Source organism: Toxorhynchites rutilus, chromosome 3, assembly GCF_029784135.1.
Source record: "Toxorhynchites rutilus septentrionalis strain SRP chromosome 3, ASM2978413v1, whole genome shotgun sequence".
In the NCBI taxonomy this organism is placed as follows: domain Eukaryota; kingdom Metazoa; phylum Arthropoda; class Insecta; order Diptera; family Culicidae; genus Toxorhynchites; species Toxorhynchites rutilus.
The window spans coordinates 218,930,259-218,954,490 of NC_073746.1; the positions used below are offsets into that span (position 1 = coordinate 218,930,259).

Genomic DNA, 24,232 nt, shown 5'->3' on the forward strand with positions numbered 1-24,232 from the left:
ATATTATTCGCGAATACGTTGAAATTTCATAAATAACCCTTTAGTAAAAAGTTCCGGGGACCCTGAAAAGTTTTAATGGCTTGCGTGGTTTTGTAGAATCATTTCGAGAAGCAACGATTCTTTCTTGCCTTTGCGAGAACAATACACTGACCATATATCGGAATTTGTTCATTTATATCAATGCACGCATTGCACTGAGCATATAACGAGAGGCATCTTCCGTGTGTCGCCATTCAACAAGCATCAAACACGCATCTGACAGATGTACATAGTTGCAACGATAACAATGAAACACCGCGAGTGTGGCTGTTTATGAAAAATCTTTTCTCGACTCTCGGTCAAAACCGTCAACATAGCTAGGAGCTTGTTGCATCAAAACAGAGCCGGTGCGCACTAGAGTAAATACGAATGACAACTAGAAGTCTTTCAAACTCAAAGATCCTTGTTCCGTGTATGTCGCTGAACTGGGTGCGATATATTACGCATTAGAGATCATTGAAACATTGCCCATCGACCACTATTTTATTTTTTCAGACAGTCTCAGCTCAATAGAGGCAATCCGCTCAATGAAAGTTGATAAATGCTCATCTTATTTCCTAACAAGAATAAGACAACTATTGAGTGTTTTGGTCGAAAAATTATTCAAGATTACCTTAGCATGGGTTCCCTCTCATTGCTCGATTCCGGGGAATGAGAAAGCGGACTCGTTAGCTAAGGTGGACGCTTTAGAAGGCACACTTTTTGAAAGGCAAATTGCTTATAATGAATTTTTCCACATTCCTCGTCAGTATACGCTCGTAAGTTGGCAGCGCATGTGGAGTGAAGATGAGTTCGGTCGTTGGTTACACACGATTATCCCTAAGGTTTCGACGAGTGCATGGTTCAAGGGATTGAATGTAGGTCGTGATTTCATTCGCGTGATATCTCGGCTTATGTCCAATCACTACAACCTAAACGCGCATCTCTATCGCATTGGGCTAGCAGCAAACAATCTTTGTGATTGTGGCGATGGCTACCACGACATCGAGCATGTTGTCTGGTCGTGTATCCGGTTCCATGCTGCTCGCTCTCAGCTCTCTAGAGCACTGAGAGCCCAAGGCAGACAATCGGATATTCCCGTCCGGGATATCTTTGGTAGCCGTGATCCTGATCTTCTGCTTCATCTATACCTGTTCCTCAGAAACGCCGATGTCAACGTTTAATGATGTTTCGTTCGTTGTGTCCCCGTTTCATATCCCTCCTATCCAAACGATAAACTTTTACTTAGTCGCGGCAATACATACACACACTCTTTACAGATACACGGGCCAAAGGTTGTGCAGTCCAAAGGTTGTACCGCTTATGACAACTCTACACGAGCTGATGATTGCGCCGGCTAGTGACCATTCTATCCTGGATTCCTCGAGTCGAGAAAGACGCACCACGCTAGATATGGGGTACATACTAGGGGGCGTTGCTGATTAATGGTCAGCTGCATCCCAATAGGAAGTATCCCGTGTCGGACACACGTACAGAGCATTGGAGACAGCAACATCCCAATTACGAGAACACATGTAATACTAACCTCGAGCCAACCGCGAGTAATCGGTTACATATTACTAACATAGTTGTAAGCAAACATTGTCGAAATATTGAACTCCCGGCCCCGTTAGGCTGACGCCATATGAGCCATAATAAAAATATATATTTTGGATAAAAAAAAAAAAACTAGAAGTATCGAAGGTGTGCTATTCACATGTACAGGAAATGAACAAGTTCTATGTTTCGCGCAACGAAAATAAGCAACACACACGAAGCCAAACACTGATGACTAGAAGCGACCTATAATCATTTGCACTCTTCTCTTTTTTCGCCTGCTTTGCCATGACTCGCATGGTTGTGTTAATTGTGATGCACTTCAAGTGAAATATTCGCTAGCGTTCACAGCTCGAGGGGAAATGTAAAACACAAAACGAGCAGAATAAGCGACCTTTGTTGTTTCGGGCACAGAAAGATTCTGAGAATTTTCCTCGGAGGAGATGCAATACTTATACGCTAGCGACAGCTTACTTACTATGCAAGGGAAGAGTATACTTCGCAAATATTCTCTTTTCGCTATCCCCCTTCTTTGTTTCTATTCTAGCGGCTGCATAAGTTGCCCGTTATTGACAGCTCTGTTCGGGAAAGCACACAAATGGACAGAACAAATGTATGGGGAAATGGGAATGATTCTAATTTTCATAAATTTAAACCATATACAGACTATGGTATTGTAATGTATAGCATATCAAACAAATTTTAGAAAATTTTCGATTCGATTGGTATGCAAATCGTTAAAATTCATTCGCAGCAAAAATAGTTATTAACGTTAACTTTATTTCATAAAAACGTGACCTGTTTTCTGATTTGGCACCCTTAATGTAAGACGTAGTCCTACATTAAAAAAATCATATTCCAGCAACACAATGCCGCTATTCATACCACCAATGAAACTAAGCAATCGAATAAGGACAAAAAATTGACTTATTGGACTGGCCGGCTCGCTCTCCGGACTTGAATCCTGTTGAAAATCATGGGGGGATTCTAGTACGTAGTATCTACGCTGAGGGAAAATAGTACACCACGGTTGATGAACTCAAGGCCGCAATTTCTGAGACATCGGAAAATAGCGACAAATCCGTTCAGCAGAATTTGGTAAATAGTATTGCAATACGAAAATTCCAGGTAATTAACCGAAATGGGTTTCAGGCCTTCGTGAACCGATGCCTGAGGTATATATTTTGGGCCCGGTGGCCAGACAACTGGATCTCGAATGACGAGCTCTATCGTCATTGTCAGCAGACACTGATATCAACAGAGGAGATCCAAGAGCGCCAAGAGGCCACACATTACGGAAGAGTGGTACTGAAATCTGCAGACTAGAACCCGGAAGGACATCGCAGCAGAGGCCGACTCAGAGGTTCCTGGCGACGGAGCTTCACAAACGAAACAAGAGAAGTCGACCAAATTTGACTTGGGCACGGGTTGAGGCGAGAGCTGTGAATCGCCCAGGATGGAGTTCCTAACGAGGACACCAAGCTCCCAGTGGGGAGCGCATCAACAATAAGTAAGTGAGAACCCAAGGATGTTCGCGGATGAAATTCCTCCAATGAAAATGGGTGAGACACAATAGGAGATCAAAGTACTGCGCACTGAGGCGATAAAAATGAAGGCGGTCTAAATGACGGATCAACAATATACAAAACCCTACAAGGGAGCTATTTATAGTTTTTCTATATTTGTTTTTGTAATTTACAAAGCTAATTGTTAATTGTTTTGTTGGAGGTAGCCCTATGTATATTTAAAATATTGAAAACAAAATCACTAAATAAAAAGTAAGGAAGATTCTTTAAATGATCGTACTCAGAATTTGAGTCCTAGTATCGATTGGATCGATATTAGTCAGTTGATGGACTGTGGCCTCAGATCGGTTCCAAATGGTAGATAAGTACAAAAGCTCCATGTAACGGCTAGCGGTGTTCATAAGAAGGGTGTGCGCATTCGATCCGAGGTTCTTTATAATGATGGTCAACAGTCCGTCGATAATATGGTCAACAGTCCGTCGAAGTTCCGTGTCTTAATATTTCTAGTTGGTTTAATAAAGTTTACCAACTCGTCTAACGTAATTTTACAGTCCTCCTTGACTTCGATAGAATCCATTGAAAACTGGAACACGCTCTCGAACACTTCTGACTCCACCGGGCAGACCGATCCAGATTTTCCGAAGCTTTAGGATTATGTGACATTGAATTCCACTGGAGAATTCTGGTGGGGAATAAACTGAGAAATCGTGAGGGATAGCATATCAAATCAAAAATGCGATTCGATTGGTGTACAAACCATCGAAATCCGTTCCCAACAAAAAGAGTTAGTAATGTTGAAGCTATTTCATAAAAACGTCACATGTTTCGGTGGTTAGCATCACACATTGTCATGCTGGAGGTTTGTATTCGATTTTCGTTTTGGCCCGGGGATATTCCGTCAAAAGAATTTCTTCCGACATTGTGGTCACGTGCTTTCTAAAGCTTGCCACACAGATTTTATTTGGCTTAAGAAATCTCAACTAAGTAATGAAAAAATAACGCAAGTAATACTCTATTGAGACGGCAATACGATTTGGTACCCTTGAAGGTAGACGACTCCTTTTTCTTGTTTCTTTGAGATATATTCATAAGGATGCAACAACCAAAGAAATAAAAAAAAATCTGCGAAGCTTTTGACCTGTTCACTTTTATCCCTCGAAGTGCCATCCCATGGCCTCATCGAACCTATTGAGCCTATCAACCAAAAATATTTATACAAAAAAACATTCGCACGGTCGAATCGCGCCACAATAAAACGGGTGCTTTTTGATTATCACCTGCATGGATACATTTTGAATCCCGATCGATCTGTAATTAAAATACTAAGAGAATCCACAAACATTATCTGTCATCACTCATTGAATCGAGAAAAATCGATTCACTTCATCTGTGTTTCGGATAGCTCTCCAATGCTTGAATTCCAACCACACAGTTCCCCATTACAGAGGGCAACCACGAGACTTCGCTACATCAAATGGAACGATAACGCCAGATATCAATTGATAAGGCTGCGTTAGCAAAATTCATTCTAAAAGCGAATCATTTAACTGATTTATGCCTTCACAACCTGAGTCGGTACATAAACCCGTCCGTCACTTCTGCCGGGCACAAGTGTAAAGTGTTAATTTTATTTGTGCATATTTATCAGAACCGAGGATTGCAGACAAGCGTAAAACAGGTAACGCAATACTTTGGCGAAAAAATGCAACGCCTCGTTGAAGCGAATCGAGTGGCAGCGAAACCAATCCACATCCGGTCTGCTTTCTGTCACCATGCAAATGTCCGTTCAAAACAAATAATGAAGCGCAACATGAGGCAAACTGTGCACCGAATAAAAATGTGAAAGGAATTTAGGGTAGCGCTTTTTGCTGTTCTTGCAGTTCGGAGATTTGGATCGCTTTATATGCGATCCAAATCTCCGAATAATATTAGTTTCAATTTATATTATGAATTTTGAGAAGAATCATTGGTGAATTCACATGATCCTGGTGTCTGGTGTATTATGAGAGCTTATGTAAATCACCGACACAGTTGAAATTTTTCAGCGAACTCTCGAGTCTATATACGCATATTCATGACTGAATATAAAATTAATTCTCACAATTCGCACTAATTAAACGATTCATCGAAAATGAGAGCATGTTTCCTGTGTCACTCAATTTTGTGTCAGTTTTCATCCGAAGTGCGAAAAAATTGACGGCCTTGCGTGAGCTGCAGGGGCTTCGATGGAAATGGCAGAGCAATTCGCGTAATATTTCATATCTGATTAAATAAATGATAGAAAATGGAGGCAGCGGAAAAGGACATACACACACACACACACAAGCACACCCGAGGAAAAATAAAAAAAACAGTAACTGTAACTGAGAAGGGTGGTTTGTTCCTATATACTCACAACGTTGTTATGGTTCCAGAAGATGTATGCCGGCGGCTCGGGGGAGTCTTTTACAACGCACGTTAAATTTATCGTCGATCCGCTTTCGATGTATAAATCCGGGGCTCCAATTATTTCCGTCGAAGGCTCTGCAAATTGAATGAGAGAAAGAGAAAGGTGAGAAAAACTTTGCGCAGTAAGGATCCCGGATGTGGACGCTGGAAGGGATTGTAAGGGTAGCAGCACGTGGAAATTAAATTTCATATAAATCCTAAAGAGACCAGGTGGAATAAATACAAATTTGAAGGCGGGAGGCTGGCAAATGCTTGAAAGTTTTGCGTGCTAACTTCTGGCTCGATAATTACATTCGCACACCCTGAGATACTTAACTCATAAACGCTATCGCAGACACATCAAAAACGATTACAATGAGATAACACCTCATTTCAATTTTATATATGATGATAAAAAGTTCATCCAGGGCTGATCAGAATACCGGCGGTTGTTGAAAAACAAGGCCGAGGGGAACATTGTGGGAATTCAAATATCGATTATTTACATTTCATCAGAAAACACATTGTTGGTGCATCAAAGAAAAGAGTTTCAAAATATATTCACACAGATATGTTGTTGTCTAGAAAGTGTCTGATTTTTGACCGGAAAAGACTAAAGTTATGTGAGGGAATTGATCCCCACCAGCTTCTTTACACATCTAATCAACCGATACTTCAAATGACAAAAACATCTCTAGTGGACACCTTTTGGATAGAAAGTCTGCGTCATCGCGTTCTGCCTTATTCCTTCTCTGCTTCCAAAATCGGATTATATCAACGACAGTTTAATGTTACGACCAGTCTTCCGAAAAACACTTACAAATGTCCACGCGATGTGAAAATTTCATGTTTTTGTTTGAACTCGAACATGATTTTCGCTAGTGTTGGACATGAACAATGAAACACAAACATAAACATGTGTAAACAAAAACGATGCTTATAATTCAAGAACATCATGTACAAACATATCACCCGATGTCGCAGTATTCATTGCTTTCGTTTCGTTTCTTTTCATGCACGGAAAGAAATTATTCATCCTAAAACATTTCTTCGTAGAATACTTTTTCACAGAAACGAACTTGAAATTTAGTTCGCATTACAATAATTGCATGAACTAAGAGGCTATGAGTTCATACACATTTTGCAAAAGTCTGATTAAATAATCCTTGCTTTCGTGCAAAGAAAACATTCTCTGAATAGAAAGAAGCTTTCTATGAGAATTTTTTTTGCGTGCATGTTGGCAATTGAAGTCTGGGGAACCGACTGCACAGCGGACGACGTCGTACAAATCCAATAAATAAAAAAATACCAAAAAATTAGTTCTAGATGCATGTTTTCAGGAAAGTATACATATATTCTTGATATTTTATGAAAGTTTGATTAGGGCGGTTCAAGTTTGGGCGTTTGAAAAAATCAAATTCCGAAAAATTCATTTGGCAGGGTAATGTTTCTGAAAAATTTCATCATAAAATCAATTGAGTTGAAACCAATTGTCACCTTCAAATTATTATGGAAAAATCTGTTCCATATTCATGACTAGCTTTTACGATGACGATTCGTGAAAGAATTACAATCATCCCTCCTTTAATCTATGTTCTGTATCTCGATACTCTCACTTACATATTTATATCATCACAAATGGGTGTTGGAGGAAAGATTTGCTTCAATGACAGATATACTGCGCATAGTTGCCGTAGCAAGCCATTAATTTCTCGATGCTATCACAAACTGAATTAAAGAAAAAACCTAAAGCTACACTTTAACTACATTACATATGCTATGTGTGTATGCGACTGCATCATCTTTTCTTCTCTTCTTCTTCGCTCGTTTTAAAGCTCGAGTCGCGAACAAGCGGTATTAGCCATTTGTAAACATTCAAAGATCCAGTCAAAATTGTTGCTCCCGTGATCGAGTGGTTAGCATCACGCCTAACAAGTCACTGCTGAATAATTCTGGTATTGATATTCGATTAAAATTATAGAAATGTTGTAATCAAAAATTGTCGTACTTTTAGTACTTGTTCAAAAGCTAATAATAGCGAATGTTACATTAATTCAATAGATAAATTGATGCGTGCAAGATAAAAAGGTTTATTTTATTTGCCCATAATTTTAGACGAAGCACCCATTTTCATGATAGGAAAGCATTTTTTCCATGTCAACATACCAACACACCACGCGTTGAGTGGTGGTGGTGTGGTGTCCGATTCCCTTCTTCTACTCTACGCACTGACGGTACTTGGGGTGAAAATGCAAGAGAAACTGTACACCATGTTCGCACATCATGTGAAACATTGGGATTAAACATCGTATGTCCAAACATACTATGAATACAAACATGTCACATTTTCAAACATAGGTACGAAAAAGTCATGTTTGTATTCAAACACAAAACTGCGAACAGCAGCGTGGATATGTTTATCCCGGTCGCAGTGTTTTTTGTGAAACATGGAAGACTGGTTTCGACCAACTAGCAATCATATAGACACATATCTGGTAAGATTGAGTTACATTTGAAATTCCTTGTTTCGTCAGCGAAATATGGGTCATATGCAAAAAATGATATGGAGTGAGTTGAAGTATATATAACAACGGCTTATTTCAGTCAATCCATAATTTTTCATATGTAAAATTATAAAGAGGAGAAAATGGCCTTGGTGGAAAATTTATTGAACCACTTTTTCAGAACGAAAAATTAAGAGCAATTGATAGTCATCTTTGGTTTGCGGAATTTTTCGGCGAACATCATCTATCGAATACATAGCATAAAGGTTTAATTATGTTGTCACATTGTGCGATACGTCAGCTATCAAAGTCAGTTTTCTGTATCAAGAATATCATCCAACTTGAAGGTCTAAACTAGCTTGTTTTGTTTAAAATCAAAACACAATACGATCGTATGTAGTTTATGCATAAAATTCAACGTGCTCTCTTGCGTTGCAAATTTGTCGCCTAGTCTTCATATAGATATTAGGTTGGGGCAAAAGAAATCCATTATTTTTTGTCGGTATAATCACAGAAATAATCGAAGTTGGCCGCCATGTTAGTGGTAGGAGCTAAAGATCGATCATAAAACAGTTTTAAGCCTTTTGCGCAAAGCTGAATTCAAAAAGAAGCTTAATGTTTGGGAGCCACATCAATCAACACTTAATCTATTGGGAGTTTTAGTTTGTGTTTTCGCCGCGTTGATTCAAATCTTGCATCACCGCGGCGGATAGAATATTGAGGCCTCTCTGCTAATTTACTGGTTAGCGGGGGTAGCACTCGAACATTATAAATTATGACGGTGTCATCAGCGAACATCGATAGTACACCACATATTTAGCATATTTTTGACATCCTCTTAAATCACTTTAAATGAGCTTAAAAGTACCATACGATGTGATGTCCACCCATACTGGTAAAATATTTGTGTAAAGCATATGACGGATTTCACGCTAACTCGTCCATGAGATTGGCATGACTCTCTCAGAAATTAATGAAACTTTCTGGGCGTGTAGACCATACCTGATTAAGCAACTTGGCATACATAGTTTTCCGAAAATTTATCTAGACTAACATATGGAAAGAAAATATAAAAAAAAATATTTTAGAGAATTTGGTGGTAAGTCCTGCAAAAAAGTGTTCTATGGGAAAGTTTTAGGAAAATAATTGAATTTTCAGAAAAAAAATACTGAAAATTTTTTTTTTTTTGAAAATATTGTAAAGTGGCGGAAAAGAAATAGCATTATTTTGTTTCTGTGTAATCATCAGAATTTAACCAAGAAAGGTGTGACATTGTTTAGCAACATGAACCTGACATGATCTCCAGGATTTGCAAGGATTACAAATGTAGATATGAGATCTACTGTCATCTCGATTTTTTTTTGTCTAAAATCGACACCCTTCGAGGCAAAACGTATGATTTAGGGTGCCAATGAAAATCGTCATATCGAATTATAATACGGGACTCCCTGCGGAATGTTGATTTGCAAGATTTGCAAAATATTAGCTCATTCGGACTTCATTTACTATTGTCACAAATATCAAAATTAAAGTTTTCCGAAAATCAAAAAAGAAATTTTATATAAAAATGGTTAAAAATATTTGACCATTTCCATATATTAGTCTAGAGAATTTTTGGAAAAATGAAGTATGCCAAGTTGCTTAATTAGGTAAAATCTGTATACCCACAAAGTTTCATTAAGTTCTGAGAGAGTTATTTTTTTTTTTGAAAATGTGTAGAACACTCTGATCATAATCCACAGTAGCAATCGCATATTAAGCGATCGAACGTGAGTTCGAAACTCAGAGCCTGTAACCTGATATCCAGGTTCCTTGGCGACAGATTGAAGAAGTCCATCGATTGCCATATAAATACATCACACTTACACAACAACAGTGCAGAACATACCTTGGCTGGGGCAAGCTGGGAGGAGAATCAGTAGTGGCCAGTGGGTATAATTTCATCTTCTCTATTCTCTCTAGAGAACTGGAACCCAAGAAGGAAGCTGGTCACTCAATTTCGACGATATAAAAGGAGCCAGTGTAGAAAGACGAGGCCTCTTATTTGCTGGATCAAAATTTAAAAACCGGCAAACTGCGCGCGCACCCAATGGCTGAGTAGACCAGCTAACATCAGCCTTCTTCCGTCCTGACCACGCTACGCCATACCATGGAGAGGGCCGCTTCCTCAGACACCAGAGCTCATCCCAAATTCAATCAACCCGGAGACACTACACAACATTACATACATTAATACACATACACATACACTGAATAAATATTGAAAGTAGAAATCTAATCGTGTTCGTCATTTTTTGGTAAAGCTCGTATTCCTTATGTGTGGAGTGATTTAGGAATTAGTCGGTGATTCCCAAGACTTCGGACCTGTACGTTGTCTTATAGAGGGCACTTGGGTCGGATGGCTAGAGCCTTCGCAACGTCCGGACAATAGAATTTTTGTCTCCATCCATTTTGTTTCATGCGCTTCCGGGCAAGGAGGTGACAAGCCCTCAATTGACCATCTTTGTGCTCTTATAGAATAACTACGTCCACGCAACGATCATCAGTGTTGGATATTGATTCACGGTCTGAGTCCTGGTTTCTCTTCAATCATATAAGTTCTGCTTGCGACAACTGCTGTGCTATTAATAACACAACAATTATCTTATATTCACTGTCTCCGCTGTCAGATAATCTGACTATGACTTGCATTAGGTATATAAAAGATGGCGAAGATATTAGACGAGAGTGAATCAGTCAGCACTAAAATCATCCAGAAGCAAACGAATTGGGTAATCTGAAGTCACACGTCGACAGGCGATTTCGTATGTGTGGAATGTTGCTTGAGCGCCACAGTAAAGTCATGAGTGCATCACATCATTGTAGGTAAAAATGAATTTTTTGCGTCAACCCTCAAGAACCATATCTCAACCAATTTTGTATTTCCCATCCAACTCTAGGAAACAGGTCCAAACTGGGGGAGATAAATAGACAACAATTGTTTCAATGTTCAAAGCGATCAGGATGCCGTGATGTAACGTGTCGTCACCATGACAACGTTCGCCATCATGTTGCTGTAGAGGGTTGCGTGCATACCGTTTTGAATCATATTTCGGACACTTTGTTCTAATATCTTGAAAAGTTTAATGCACTGATGATATAACTATAAAATTAATATCACAATTGTTTCTTTATATCACTTCATTTGAGAATTACATTTGAATTATTACATAGTAGGACCATCCAACCCATCCAAAATTCACTCATTATCGTTTGTGTTTGACATTTGCTTAGCGTGAGCACGTAGAAATTACCCCTTCATCAATATTTGAATTTCTCTCGTGTTTCATTAGTTCTCATCATTCTCTCACTGTCCGAAATTTGATTTTTTTATAAATGGTGTCCGAAGTTTGATTCTTATTCGCTTGATTTGAAAGGCATTTTATTCGATTTTTTTATGTTTTCAATCAAATAGGTACCAAAGTAGAAAGCTTAAAAGCATATTGAACGAATTTATTTAAAATATCAACCAAATAATATAGTAATGCATCGAAATCCGGACGCTTAGGCGCTTACGAATATAACTTCAACAACTTAAAGATATTAACATATCATAGCATGAAAAATTAGCGTTCCTATAGAATTAGAAGGCCTTCATCTAAGTTGTGAATCACAGAATGCCACAATTCATATTTGTTATATTTGTCTAAGTTATGAATCACAGAATGCCACAATTTATACTTGTTAAATTTGTTCAAAATTTGAAATTTCTTTCATCGTGTCGTGATTTTAAATCCGGACACTTCTTCAATCATGCTTTGGAATCCGGACACTTTTGATTTTAAATCCGGACTCGTGTTTTCTTTGCAATTCTTTGAGAGAAATTATTTATTAATTACTAGCTGACCCGGCAAACGTTGTTTTGCCATATAAATTATTTCTAATGAATAGTTGAATATAGAATAACTAAATTTCTTTTTTTTAAATACGATAGAATAACGATAAATAGAACGACGAAACGATTTGTGTTTGAAGTTTATGTTTATGAAAGTGTGTTTGAAGTTTATGCTGCTGGAAATGACGATGCGCATTCTCATTCGATAAACAAACGTGACATGTTTATGAATCTTGCGTTCATACTTGTGTTTGACATACCGTGTGATGGGGCGCCAAGACGATGTCCGCTAACAAAATAAAAAAAAACCATTTCTTCTCTCGAATCAATGTATTTTGTTAACGTAAATGTAAAATGAAAAAAAGTAATATATTTTTGTCGTAAAGTAGAAAAATTAAACAAAATTAGAATTATATCGTCGTTTTCTAGATGAACAGTTAATTTATGATTGCTGGATTCCGTTCATGAATTGGGAAACCAAAGATACACCAGACTATTTCATTAGATCTCAATGTTGCTCATTGTCGTCTATGCCGAATTGCGTAGCAAGGTTGCCACATTGGCACAATCCGATTGGACTTGAGTCAAACGGATTACAGAATGCAATATTAGGATTCATTCGGGTAATTCGGATTCGATCGGATTCCAAAATACAGGAGAGTGGTTGATGAACCAATCAAAAAATGTGTGTATGAGATGATTCAACCGAAAATATCCAGTAATGTGTAGGACCGAATACGTGCAATGAAGCACATTGAAGATTTCTTTTTTTTTTGTTTGAAAACACCTACTGTAATGTCATGACAATTTATTGCGTGTTGGTCTATCAATAGCAAAAGCTGTGTCAGCGTTGCTCATGATAGCGTCTCGCAAGTGAATGTGAATGAGGAAGTATACACCGCTTCTGTTGATTGCGTCGCAGGAATTGCAGTATTAGTATGAAAAAGTATTATCATTAATATTTGAATTAATAATTATTAATTATACTTAATATTATCTGAATTTTATGTCTATTTATTGATGAGAAAATGATATCAAGTTTACTCACTTGACCAATCAAATTTTTTTCATTTTATATAGGGTTGGGGAAAAAGAAATGTCGTATTTCTGATCGAAATTTGACGCTTTATTTAACATACTCTAAATTATCCAATTTAAGTCAAATATGCGCCGTTTTGTTCGCAAACTTGTTGCCATTTAGAAGGCAACTTCATTATCCCCCCCCCCCCCTTATAAACCCCCCCCCCACCTTATTTGCAAAAAACTCAGACAACCAGTTTTCGCAAGCCTCTTTTGAGGCCAACTTAGTATCACTAAGAGCGTTTTGCATGGACCGGAAGACATGATAATCACTTGGAGTCAGGCCCGGCCTATACTGTGGGTGCAATAGGACATCCCATCCGAGCTCCCGTAGCTTCTGGCGGGTCATCAAAGATGTGTGAGGCCGAGCGTTGTCCTGGTGGAAAATAGCACCATTCCTATTGATCATTTCTGGCTGCTTCTGGTCAATCATCTGCTTCAAACGGTCAAGCTGCTCACAGTAGAGAACCGAGTTGAGGGTCTGGCCATAGTTGAGCAGCTCATAGTGGATGATTCCCTTCCAATCCCACCAAACACACAGCAAAACCTTCCTGGCCGTCAATCCGGGCTTGGCGATGGTTTGGGCCGGCTCACCGCGCTTCGACCACGACTTTTTTCGCTTTAGGTTGTCGTACGTGATCCACTTCTTATTACCAGTCACCATCTTCTTCAAAAAAGGGTCGAGGTCGTTCCGTTTCAGCAGTGCATCGCAGGCGTTGATTCGGTCTAAAAGATTTTTTTGCGCCAACTCGTGTGGCACCCATACATCCAGCTATTTTTTGGAATCCAATCTTCTGCAAATGATTCCAATCGGTTTTATGGTCTATACCCAGTTCCTGGCCAATCGAGCGAGTACTCACATGCCGGTCTACTTGGATGATTTCAACGATTTTATCGGTTTCCACGACAATTGGCCTACCAGTACAGGGTGTATCTTCGACAGTCACTACAGCAGAACGAAATCGATCAAACCAACGCTGTGCTGAGCGAATCGTTACAGTATTGGGTACATAAACTACACGAATTTTTCTGGCCGCCTTCGTTGCAGTTTTACCTCGCAGGTAGTAAAAACGTAAAATATGGCGATTTTTTTTGCTTGGTGGACTCCATCTTTGACGCGCTATAACTTGAACTGAAAAGGACAATCACAACACTGTCAGAACGACACTTGTAGCACAGATTGTCGTCTTTGAATAGCCGTATATTATGACCCGATGTGATTTGTACAACACAAGATATGTTTAAGTGTTGCCATATATTGACAATATACAACATTTCTTTTTCCCCAACCCAATATCTCAAATGCGCTCTCATCCATCCGATCCCATCTGCCCACATCCGCTTTGCATGTTGGCCAACACTGTTTCTGAAGATTTCCTGAGGATTTTGGATTTTAGGTTGCAGCAGTACGAATAGATGATCGTGCTCGAATGGCATCCAAAGCGTCTGCAACTTTGTCCTTGTTGTATTTACGCTTCGCATCCATAATGAACCTGAAAACACACATTGTAGTATCACCAGTTTTAATTGTCCGAAATATGAATCGTAGGAAAAAAAATCGAATTAAATTTCGGACATTTTATTTCATAATTTTTTAAAAAAAATTACAATATACTTCATTATGTTTTATAACCAACTGTGAAACACTTACCAAGTAATAACAGTTAACTGATAACGATCAGGGATGAAAAACGAGAGGAATTGAACTATTAATAGACGGTTATGTTCTACATAACCGCCATACAAATGAAATATGTATTACTCGAGAACTAATCAAGTAAATGAAACCAAATTAGGTATATTGAGATTATTCCATGTGACGGAGAAATATGTTTACAAGTGGTTGAAAAATATTGAACGAGAATTCTGTCTGAAAATAATCTGATATTATAATGATGAGTTTTGGTAGAAGTACTAGCAATTTTTTAGTAAAAGGTAAATTCAACGGGGTCGATTAGAAGATCAATCGATGAACAGTTCTGCGATTGGACTCATGAACTTGCGCTTAGTAAGAAAACGTGAATATTTGAAGGTATTGATAACAAAAACAAATTTTGGGCGGGACGAAGTTTGCCGGGTCAGCTAGTTTAATATAAAATGGTAGTGATTTCATAGTTATATCATCAGGGCATTAAGCATTTCAAGATATTATTACAAAGTGTCCAAAATATGATGCTGTCCGAAATATGATTCAGAACGGTAGTTTACGTAGAATTATGTTGAGATATTTGTTGAATGTTGATTTTAAACCCATTTGAAGAAAAAACGCCACAGTCACAGCCGTCTACGTGTTAGGGAAAGGTTTTGCGGTCTACACGAATCGATGAGAAAATCTAACCTTTTTTTGACAGATTAACCATTGAAAACTTTATAGTTATTCATATTGCAATAGCAATTCATATGGTAAGGAATCTATTTCGAGTTTTTTTGGATTTGTATTAGTGTTTAGAAAAAGCAGCTCCGAATCAACCTCTCAGGTACTGTGTTTGTTACTTTTAGTATTACTGTTACGCACATGGGGAGCACGAGTACACACCTATCTTTATTACTGTAATCTACGGGATGCCATATTTATTCTCCTCGCAATGAACCCACCATGAACACTTCCAACCAGCCTTAGTGTAATTTACAAATTATCTCGATAATTTCCGAACGGTTGTGTTCTGCTATCGTACCAATACATCCGGATTGCGTTACATTAAAACTGAGAGCCACTTAAATTAAACTGATCGATAACAGCACCCGAATTTCGGCCATACTTTAACGTGCTAAAAGTGCGCACCGATAGCGGCAGCGGGAGCGAATTAAACGCCCATAAATCGATTACTTTCCCTTCATGTAGGTAGTTTCAACTGCTGCTCGCTTGGAATGTGAGTCACACAAGGACTTTTGCTGCTCGCCCGGCGCTCTCTGCTCGGCACTAATAGCTCGGGCAGCAAAATACAAACCATCATCGAATGGTTTCTCAAGACTACTTCGCATAATAAACAAGCGGTAACGAGGAGAGTGGGATTGCTTTCATCCACTGTTAGGGTAGGGTTGGGATGCCTAGGAAACACTGTCGTCGATAAATTTTCTGCCTGCTCGATATTTATTGGAGTCTGGAAAACATCCGCATAAATTTCTTCAGCTTTCTCCGAGTAAAGTGGTGCGATGTTTTTTTTCTTTCATTCTGTTACTTCCTACATGCCCGCCTGATTTCCAGCTGGGTCGCTTTTCTAAATGTTTGCCTTTGCCAAATTCTTACGTTTCCGAGCTGCAGCAGAACTCTCGATTGAAAAAGTTACTAAAGCCGAGCAAACTCTTGGTGTCCTCCGAAAATTCCTTTACACATTCCGTCCCCTCCTTCAGAGTTGGCAGACCAGTGTTCAGTTGAATGATTCCGTATGTGATTCCGACATGGCTTTTTTTTCTAGACTCTCTGGGTCCGACTGCTACCAAGTGTGATACTTTTACACGCTGGAGCACAAAATCTCCGATTGAAGCCAGCTTCTGGGGCAAGAATGAACCGAGATTCGGTGCTACCTAGCACGTGTTTGTGTGGTCTGTGGGTGATGGAAAGGGAACGAGCTTGGTGGGTGGTAAGCAGGATTGTGAGTGGTATCCATAGAGCGACGCATAAATTTTCCAAGAGTTTACAATCATTGGCCCAGAAAATGTTTACATACTGTGGGCGGCGTTAAACCACCACTGTCGTGCTCGGTTGTGCCACTATAAGGTTAAAAGTTCGTTCCACGTTTAGAAGCGCATTATACTGAACATTCTTTCCGGGTCTCGAGTCCGAATGCATATGCATACATATGAACAAAGTCAAAGTAATTCTTCACTGCGATGAAAACCAGCACCTATATTTATCATGGAAATCGACAAACAAAAAGCAATCATAAACCATCAGAATAGAAAAAAAAAGAATGAACGGAACAACTAAAACCGAAACGACAATGTAATAAAAGCGAATACTTGAGAAGCTGGAAAATCTGATGCCGAATAAAAGATTTTAGCGTGCGACCTATATATCCCATGATATGGCGAATGGGATTTTTTTTGCTCTTCTGTTTCACCGTAAGCATGTTTTCATGTGGCAACGATGCATCGTGTTGCTAGCAATTTAGCGTTTTTGTTTGTATTTTTTTTTTGCTCCTCAAGCTTTGCTCTGCCTAAGGTTCACATTCTATTTGTGAACGTTGTAGGCCTTGTGGCGTACGGCTTGGTTCCCCGGCTTTTTTTTCCTTCTCCAGAATGAAACTCCATCCAGCAAGCTGTCTATTGAAATAGTGTTTGCTTCAAATTTGCTTGGAACGTGGGCTGCTGCACTCCAAGCGTTGTGGCCATGTTTATATGTTCACTGCAAGACGACGCAAGAGTAGCCCACCGGTTCCGTAGTGACGATAAGGGTGCTGCATTATATCGCGTTCGTTGGGACTTACACACCATTCATCCCGGTTTGTGTTTGCTAGATGATGCCGAAATGCATCCCAGCAGTGACAACGCTTTCGCAATGGTCTTTCCATATCAGCTTCCGTTCGTCCGATCCACCACCCACTCAATGTGATGAGTTTCACGAATGGTGAATAGCATTGGTTTTCAGCAAATCACACGAATTGGGCTGGACATTATTGGACTCGGAATAAGTTCCAATTCGAAGGGATGCATTTTCCAGCTAATTGGATTTCGCATCCATTTAGTTTATTGATGGTGTCGTCGGGTTGGCATCACCGCAGCGACAACTATCGCTGGACACGCGAATTATCCGACTGAGGCAAGTGGCCTACGCAGCAGGAGTGCATTTGTTCGCTGCGGGTTCTGCAGTAAGCAGGAGAGAAATTTCAGCGAACCAATTGATTTATTTTTGTTAGTTTTCATTGCACCGGACAGGAGTATCCTGAATGGTTTCAACGGGTAATTGTGCATTAATACAAATGCTGCTCCGATGTGTTTGGATTCGCTGATCAAGTCCTAGAATCTAGCACAATTTTACCGATTATTTCAGTAATCTCCAGTGAGCTTGAGTGAGTTCAATTACTTGAGAAGAAAAATAATAGAGAAATCTAGATTATCGATTCGAAGCTAGATTTTTCAGTGTTTGGTACCGAACTCGAACCCCCGGCATGATAATGTGTGACGCTAACCACTCGGCCATCATAATATCTAACAGAAGTATAAACAGTTATTATTTAGTAATTCATCAAAATTTTATGCGTAAATAACCATCAAATAACTCTTCAGACAAAAATCTTATGCCCAGCATTATACAGAACTACTAAAATTGTAAACATTGGATAGAATTATTCTTTAAAGTCTTGCCAGATGAGTCATTACTTATTTTGAACAACAAAAATTTGTTTCCATTCGAATTTCAATATTTTCGAAATAATATCCTATTTACACTGAGTTGGGGTGAGAATGCGTCAAGTACAAAATTGAATTCCATGCAAAACCGATATAGTGATTGTCAGATTTTCATGAAAATTGGTAGTTGTATTCCTCATTGTAAAATATTAGACTCGTATTTTTTTTTTCATCAGGGTGGCCATTTCCATTTTATAGTGGTTCGAAAAATCAACTTTTCTCCCTTTTTTCCAAAAATGACCTTTTTTATAATTCATAAGTTTTGAACTACTGGACCGATTTAGATGATCGATATATCAAATTAAAGTCAATGAGCTAGTGTTATTTGAAAAATATCACACTTTTTTTTTATCCCATTTATTTATTTTAGGCTCATTAGTATTTTAGCTGTAACAGAGCCGAATTTTAATCGTGTACATGTCACATGGTTATCATATCTATAATTATAGCACATTACACAGTTGCCATTCGCCAGTATTCCTTCTATACCATTGCATATGGTACATTTACACAGTAGCCATTTAGGCGTGAGAGTATTCTTTCTGTTCTTCCATTATCCAGTTAGACCACCGGACAGCGGAGACAGTTGATATGATCATTGTTGAGTTATTTATAGAACAGCAGCCCGATGTGTCTTGCAGAGCAGAGCAGTTGTATGGATGAATCGATCTTGTTTCGACCGTGGATCGATCTCCATCGCTGATGATTGTTGCGTGGATGTAGCTATTCTGTAACAACACAAAGATGGTCAATGAGGGCCCTGAGTTTTGAACTCACGATCGATCGCTTACTAAGCGAACGCGAAATATTACACTTGAAAAAAACAGATTTCGTTTTCGTAATTATTGATTGTAATTGTTTTTCATAGCTTGTATGCTTTCGGAACTAAGGTCACCATATATTTTTATATTTTTTTCTTGAAAGCTGAGGTTTTTTTTCTACATAACATATCCGAATATCGGAGAGGTGTTTTCTTCGTTTTCGAGTGATTTTGCAAAGTTTACATGTTGTTCAATATTCCCATGTGACTGAACAACATCTATGCGACTAGAATCCATTTTTTTGCATGTGTGGTATTTCATGTGGATTCAAATTGGCCCGGTAGCTTAAAAGTTATGAATTTAAAAAAAAAACTCAATTTTGGAAATAAAGGGAAGATGATTTTTCGGACCATCGGTTAATTTTGAAAATCATAACTCAATAACATAAAATAACGCGTCTCTGAGTATTGGACATGCTATCTAAAAAAATTTAGCTTAAAAAAAATATATATATATAAAAAAATATAGCGCCCTCCCGAGACAATGTAAACTATAAAAAAAAACAATCAATAATTACAAGACCAAAATCCAAAATTTCTGCAAGTATAATATTTTTCTAGAGTTTAGCTAATTGGCTTTAATTTGATATGTCGATCATCTGAATCGGTGCAGTAGTTCCAAAGTTATGAGTTTTTTAGAAAAGTAATTTAAGAAAAAAATGAGAAAACATTAATTTTTTGGGCAACCCTAAAAAGGAAATGATCAACCTAATGATAAAAAATACGGCTGTAATGTTTTGCAATAAAGAACAAAACTACTATTTTTCACGAAAATCTGAGAATCACTATATCGGTTTTTCATGGAATGGCTTTATATAAACATTTCCATCGCACTTCTAGGTGGATTGATACTATTTCCATAACTCAAATAATCTTTGAAGATACTTACATGTTGTTAAATTATCTTTAAATCATTGAGAAATTGATATCTAAACACAATTCTTAATGGAATGTAATATTCACTACTTCGACCCATTGTCACCTCTCGAAGGGGTGAGATTGAGTCAACTTACATTTGATCGTAGTTTAGAACACTTACGAGTGTTCATCATTAGAGAACATTTCTACATGATTAGAATTGTGTTTTACTTTAATTTACGATAGTTATTCAACAAAATGTTCGAAACTACTTTTTTTGACTCATTTTCACCCCCATCGACGGTATTTCAATAATAATTATACCAAGGAAAGTAGAGTGGAAAGTAAAACGTAATGTCAGAATTGCCGTTCGGACGTATCCCGTAAGTTTGAACTTATTTACATAGATGGTATCCAAACAACACTAAAAATTGACTGTAGTTTCGCCGGCACGGTTGATTGTCGTTATGAACCAGCACAATAAACGAAACTGCAAATTATGCGCCAGTGGCAGTACCACGATCAAAGCACTCCCTGAATCACATTAGCCGAGCTAGCTGGCGGAAGCATATGCATAAAGGTTACTAGGTTACTATTTTCAACGACAACTGTTTATTTATTATACTGCTTCAAATACCTTCGACGAAATCAAATGTAACCATACCAACGTAAGTAATAACATAAACAAATCCAAACTTTTCGTCTTGCCATTCCTCAAACGTCTTTTCTAAATAGTGTAAATTACGAGCCACCTGTTAACTCCACCATCTTGAATTATACAATTTTTTTAAAACGGCCAAAACTTTTTTCTTATTTTTTTACAGATATTTATGACTAAACAGACTATCTACAAAATCTTCGTCAAATAATAAAATGTGGGAAATTTTCAATTTTCATATAAAATCCTTCTTTTTAAAGGCACCAAGAAAAAATATTTCAAAAATTGAAATAATTTTTTTTTATAATTTATATTATTTTTTATAAAAAATATATGAATACCCCTTAAAATTTACAACAAGTCTCTCATACATCGGAAGATGGCCACTTTCACAAGTACAGTTTTTCTAACAAAAACTTTTAAATGTTTTCTTTTAAAAAATTATAACCAATCCTAATTTTGTTTGAACCTCCTCTCAGTCTTCAGAAAACAAACACAGCGCTGCGCTTGAGTTTAATTTTCATCAGCGCGCGCTCAAAGAAAACTTGTATTCTCTCTTGGTGCGAAGTGCACAAAATTCATAAGCACGACAGCAAAAAATGTATCCGGCGCAGAACTCAGATACTAAACATTTCTTCTCACTTGTGTGATGCGCACCTCAGTCTATACACATATACACATACACATCAAATTATAGCGTCTTCGTTCGTTCTAAGCAAAGCATAAAAACAACAGCGCGCTCCATTTGAACCGTATACGCTTATGTGAAGAAAAATATCTCAACAGAGCGAGCAATCCAGATTCAAGCGCGCAGTAGAGCAATACGGCGCAAGCACGTCGCATATTTCAGCGTAAAACTCAGCGCAAATCTCTGCGTAAGAACGGCGCTGACAACCAAACATTTCATCTGTGTTTCGGAGCGTGCTCATTCGCCAGAGCGCAGATGTGCGCAAGGGGGGCGAGCTCAACTGGGTACAAAAATCTTGTTACACATCAGCACCGGGTTGCATTCTGAAGACTGCCTCCTATACTCGAAAAATCGTAACTCGCATGCTCAGGGACTGTGCGTGTCTCTGTATATAACAGCTATATTGGTTTTTAAGGCGTTATTGATATTTACTAAAAGAAAAAGATTCAATTGATTGAAAAACTCCAGAAAATATTTTTTCTTTATCTTCATTCAGTTTTCATAGTCATTTCATTCAGCCACCTCGTTGATTCTCGGTCTGTCATACCGTATGCGCGGGTATAGGAGGGTTGAACTCAAGATAGCGATAAAGTGTATTCGACAAAGTTTTAGATTTTATAAAAATATGAACTTTTTTCGACGACGTTAACATTCTAACTTTTATGGTTTCTGTAATGAATTTTTTGTATCGAGTCTTCTGAAAAATAATGTTTTACTCGTAACATTTAACATGAATCCAACAATTCATTCGTTTCCGACTGTTTCTATTCTAGCGGATGCATAAGTTGCTCATTATTGATAGCTCTGTTCGGGAAAGCACGCAAATGGACATAACAAATGTATGAGGAAACGGGACTGCTTCCAATTTTCATCAATTTAAACCATATAGAGACTAGAGGATTGTAATGCTATACACAAACAAATCTTAGAAAATTTCCGATTCGATTGGTATGCAAATCGTTAGAATCCGTTCGCAGCAAAAATAGCTATTAACATTAACTTTATTTCATAAAAACGTGACCTGTTTTTTGATTTGGCACTCTTAATGTAAGACGTAGTCTTACGTCAAAAATGTGATTATGTGATTATGTACATTGCCATTTCCGAGAGAGATATTCCTAAGCCATGGCTCAAGCCCGTTGATGTGGCTGTCTTTCAAGATGTGTACCAAAATAAACGTAAGTAGAAAATGTTGATCCCGTTTCAATAAAAACATCATGCAGATGAACAACACGTGTTTTGGTCGGATAAAGTGTAATCGCATTAGGCCAAAAAAAACATTATCGTTCCTGAATACCCATTCGATCCGATTTGTACACAAAAGCCTCAGTGTCGCCCAATCGAAAATTTCTTCGGGATTTCGAACTCCTTGGAGTAGAAAAATTAACCCACAATGAAAAACAAATTTCTGCATTACTCGGGAATTAATCAAACAAATGAAACCAAATTTGGGATGTGATGATTTCAGAGTGCAATAAATGTTTCTATGGTGGTTAGACTCTTCACCCCCCTCTCTAAGGGGGGCTGCCATACAAATGAAACACAAATTTCTGCATTACTCAAGAATTAATCAAACAAATGAAACCAAATTGGGCATATTGAGGTATTAGGGTACAGTAAATGTTTCTATGGTGGTTAAACTCTCCACCCCCTCTCTAAGGGGGGGCTGCCATACAAATGAAACTCAAATTTTTGCATTACTCGAGAATTTATGAGGCTAATGGAACCAAATTTTGCATGTGGAGGTTTTAGGGTGCAATAAATGATTCTATGGTGGTTAAATACTCCTCCTCCCTCACTTAGGTGGAGCTGCCATAAAAATGAAACACAAATTTCTGCATAACTCGAGCATTAATCAAGCAAATGAAAACAAAATTTGGAATGTGGAAGTTTTAGGGTGCAATAAATGTTTTTACGGTGGTGAGACACTCCACTCCCCTCTCTAAGGGGGAACTGTCATACAAATGAAAGACAAATTTCTGCATAATTCGAAAACCAATCAAGCAAATGGAGCCAAATTTGTCATGCGAATGTTTTAAGGGACACGAAACGTTTCCATGGTGAATAGACACTCCTACCCTCTCTCTGATGGGGGGACTGCCATACAAATGTCTGCATAATTCTAGAACTAATCCAGCAAACTGAACTAAATTTGGCATGTGGAGGTTTTAGGGGACAAGAAACATTTCTAAGGTGGTTCAACATTCCTCCCACCTTTCTGAGGGACGGGTGGGGGTCTGCCATAGAAATGAAACACAAATTTCTGCATAACTCGAGAACTAATCAAGAAAATGAAACCAAATTTTACATGTGAAGGTTTTAGGGTGCAATAAGTGTTTCTTTGATAGTTAGACTCTCCATCCCCCTCTCTAAGGGTGGGCTGTCATACAAATGAAATACAAATTTCTGCATAACTCGAAAACTAATCAAACAAATGGAGCCAAATTTGGCATGTGAAGGTTTTACGGGGCACGAAACGTTTCTATGGTGAATGAACTCCTCCCCCTCTCTAAGGGGAGATGCCATACAAACGAAACACAAACTTCTGCATAACTCGAGAACTAATCATGCACAATTTGGGATGTGAGGGTTTTTGGGTATGAGAAATGTTTCTATGATGGTATGACACCCCTCCAAACATGACGATTGAAAATTTTCGGAAAACTCTGAAGGAAAAGGGAAAATTCAGAAAATTAAATTCCAATATGTACTACAATTACATAGTGACAAGTGCTGTTAGTCCGTTTGATGTTTGCGCTAGCGAAATTGATATTTGTTCGAAATTGGACATGGATTTTTATGTGATGAAACGCACTCCTATATCTTTTCTACCTATACCAAAAAAAGGATCGCCGGATGTGTTGATAAGAGCA

General features: G+C 38.2%; 1 protein-coding gene across 10 annotated transcripts in view; it reads right to left on the reverse strand.

The window, feature by feature from the left end:
• The window catches only part of LOC129780382 (zwei Ig domain protein zig-8-like), a 763,625-nt gene that overhangs the window by 35,468 nt on the left and 703,925 nt on the right, over positions 1-24,232 (reverse strand). For all 10 annotated transcript variants that reach the window (XM_055788581.1, XM_055788580.1, XM_055788579.1 and 7 more), the window contains one exon: positions 5,497-5,624. In XM_055788581.1, the coding sequence (XP_055644556.1) occupies positions 5,497-5,624 (128 nt within the window). The remainder of the gene's footprint in view (positions 1-5,496; positions 5,625-24,232) is intronic.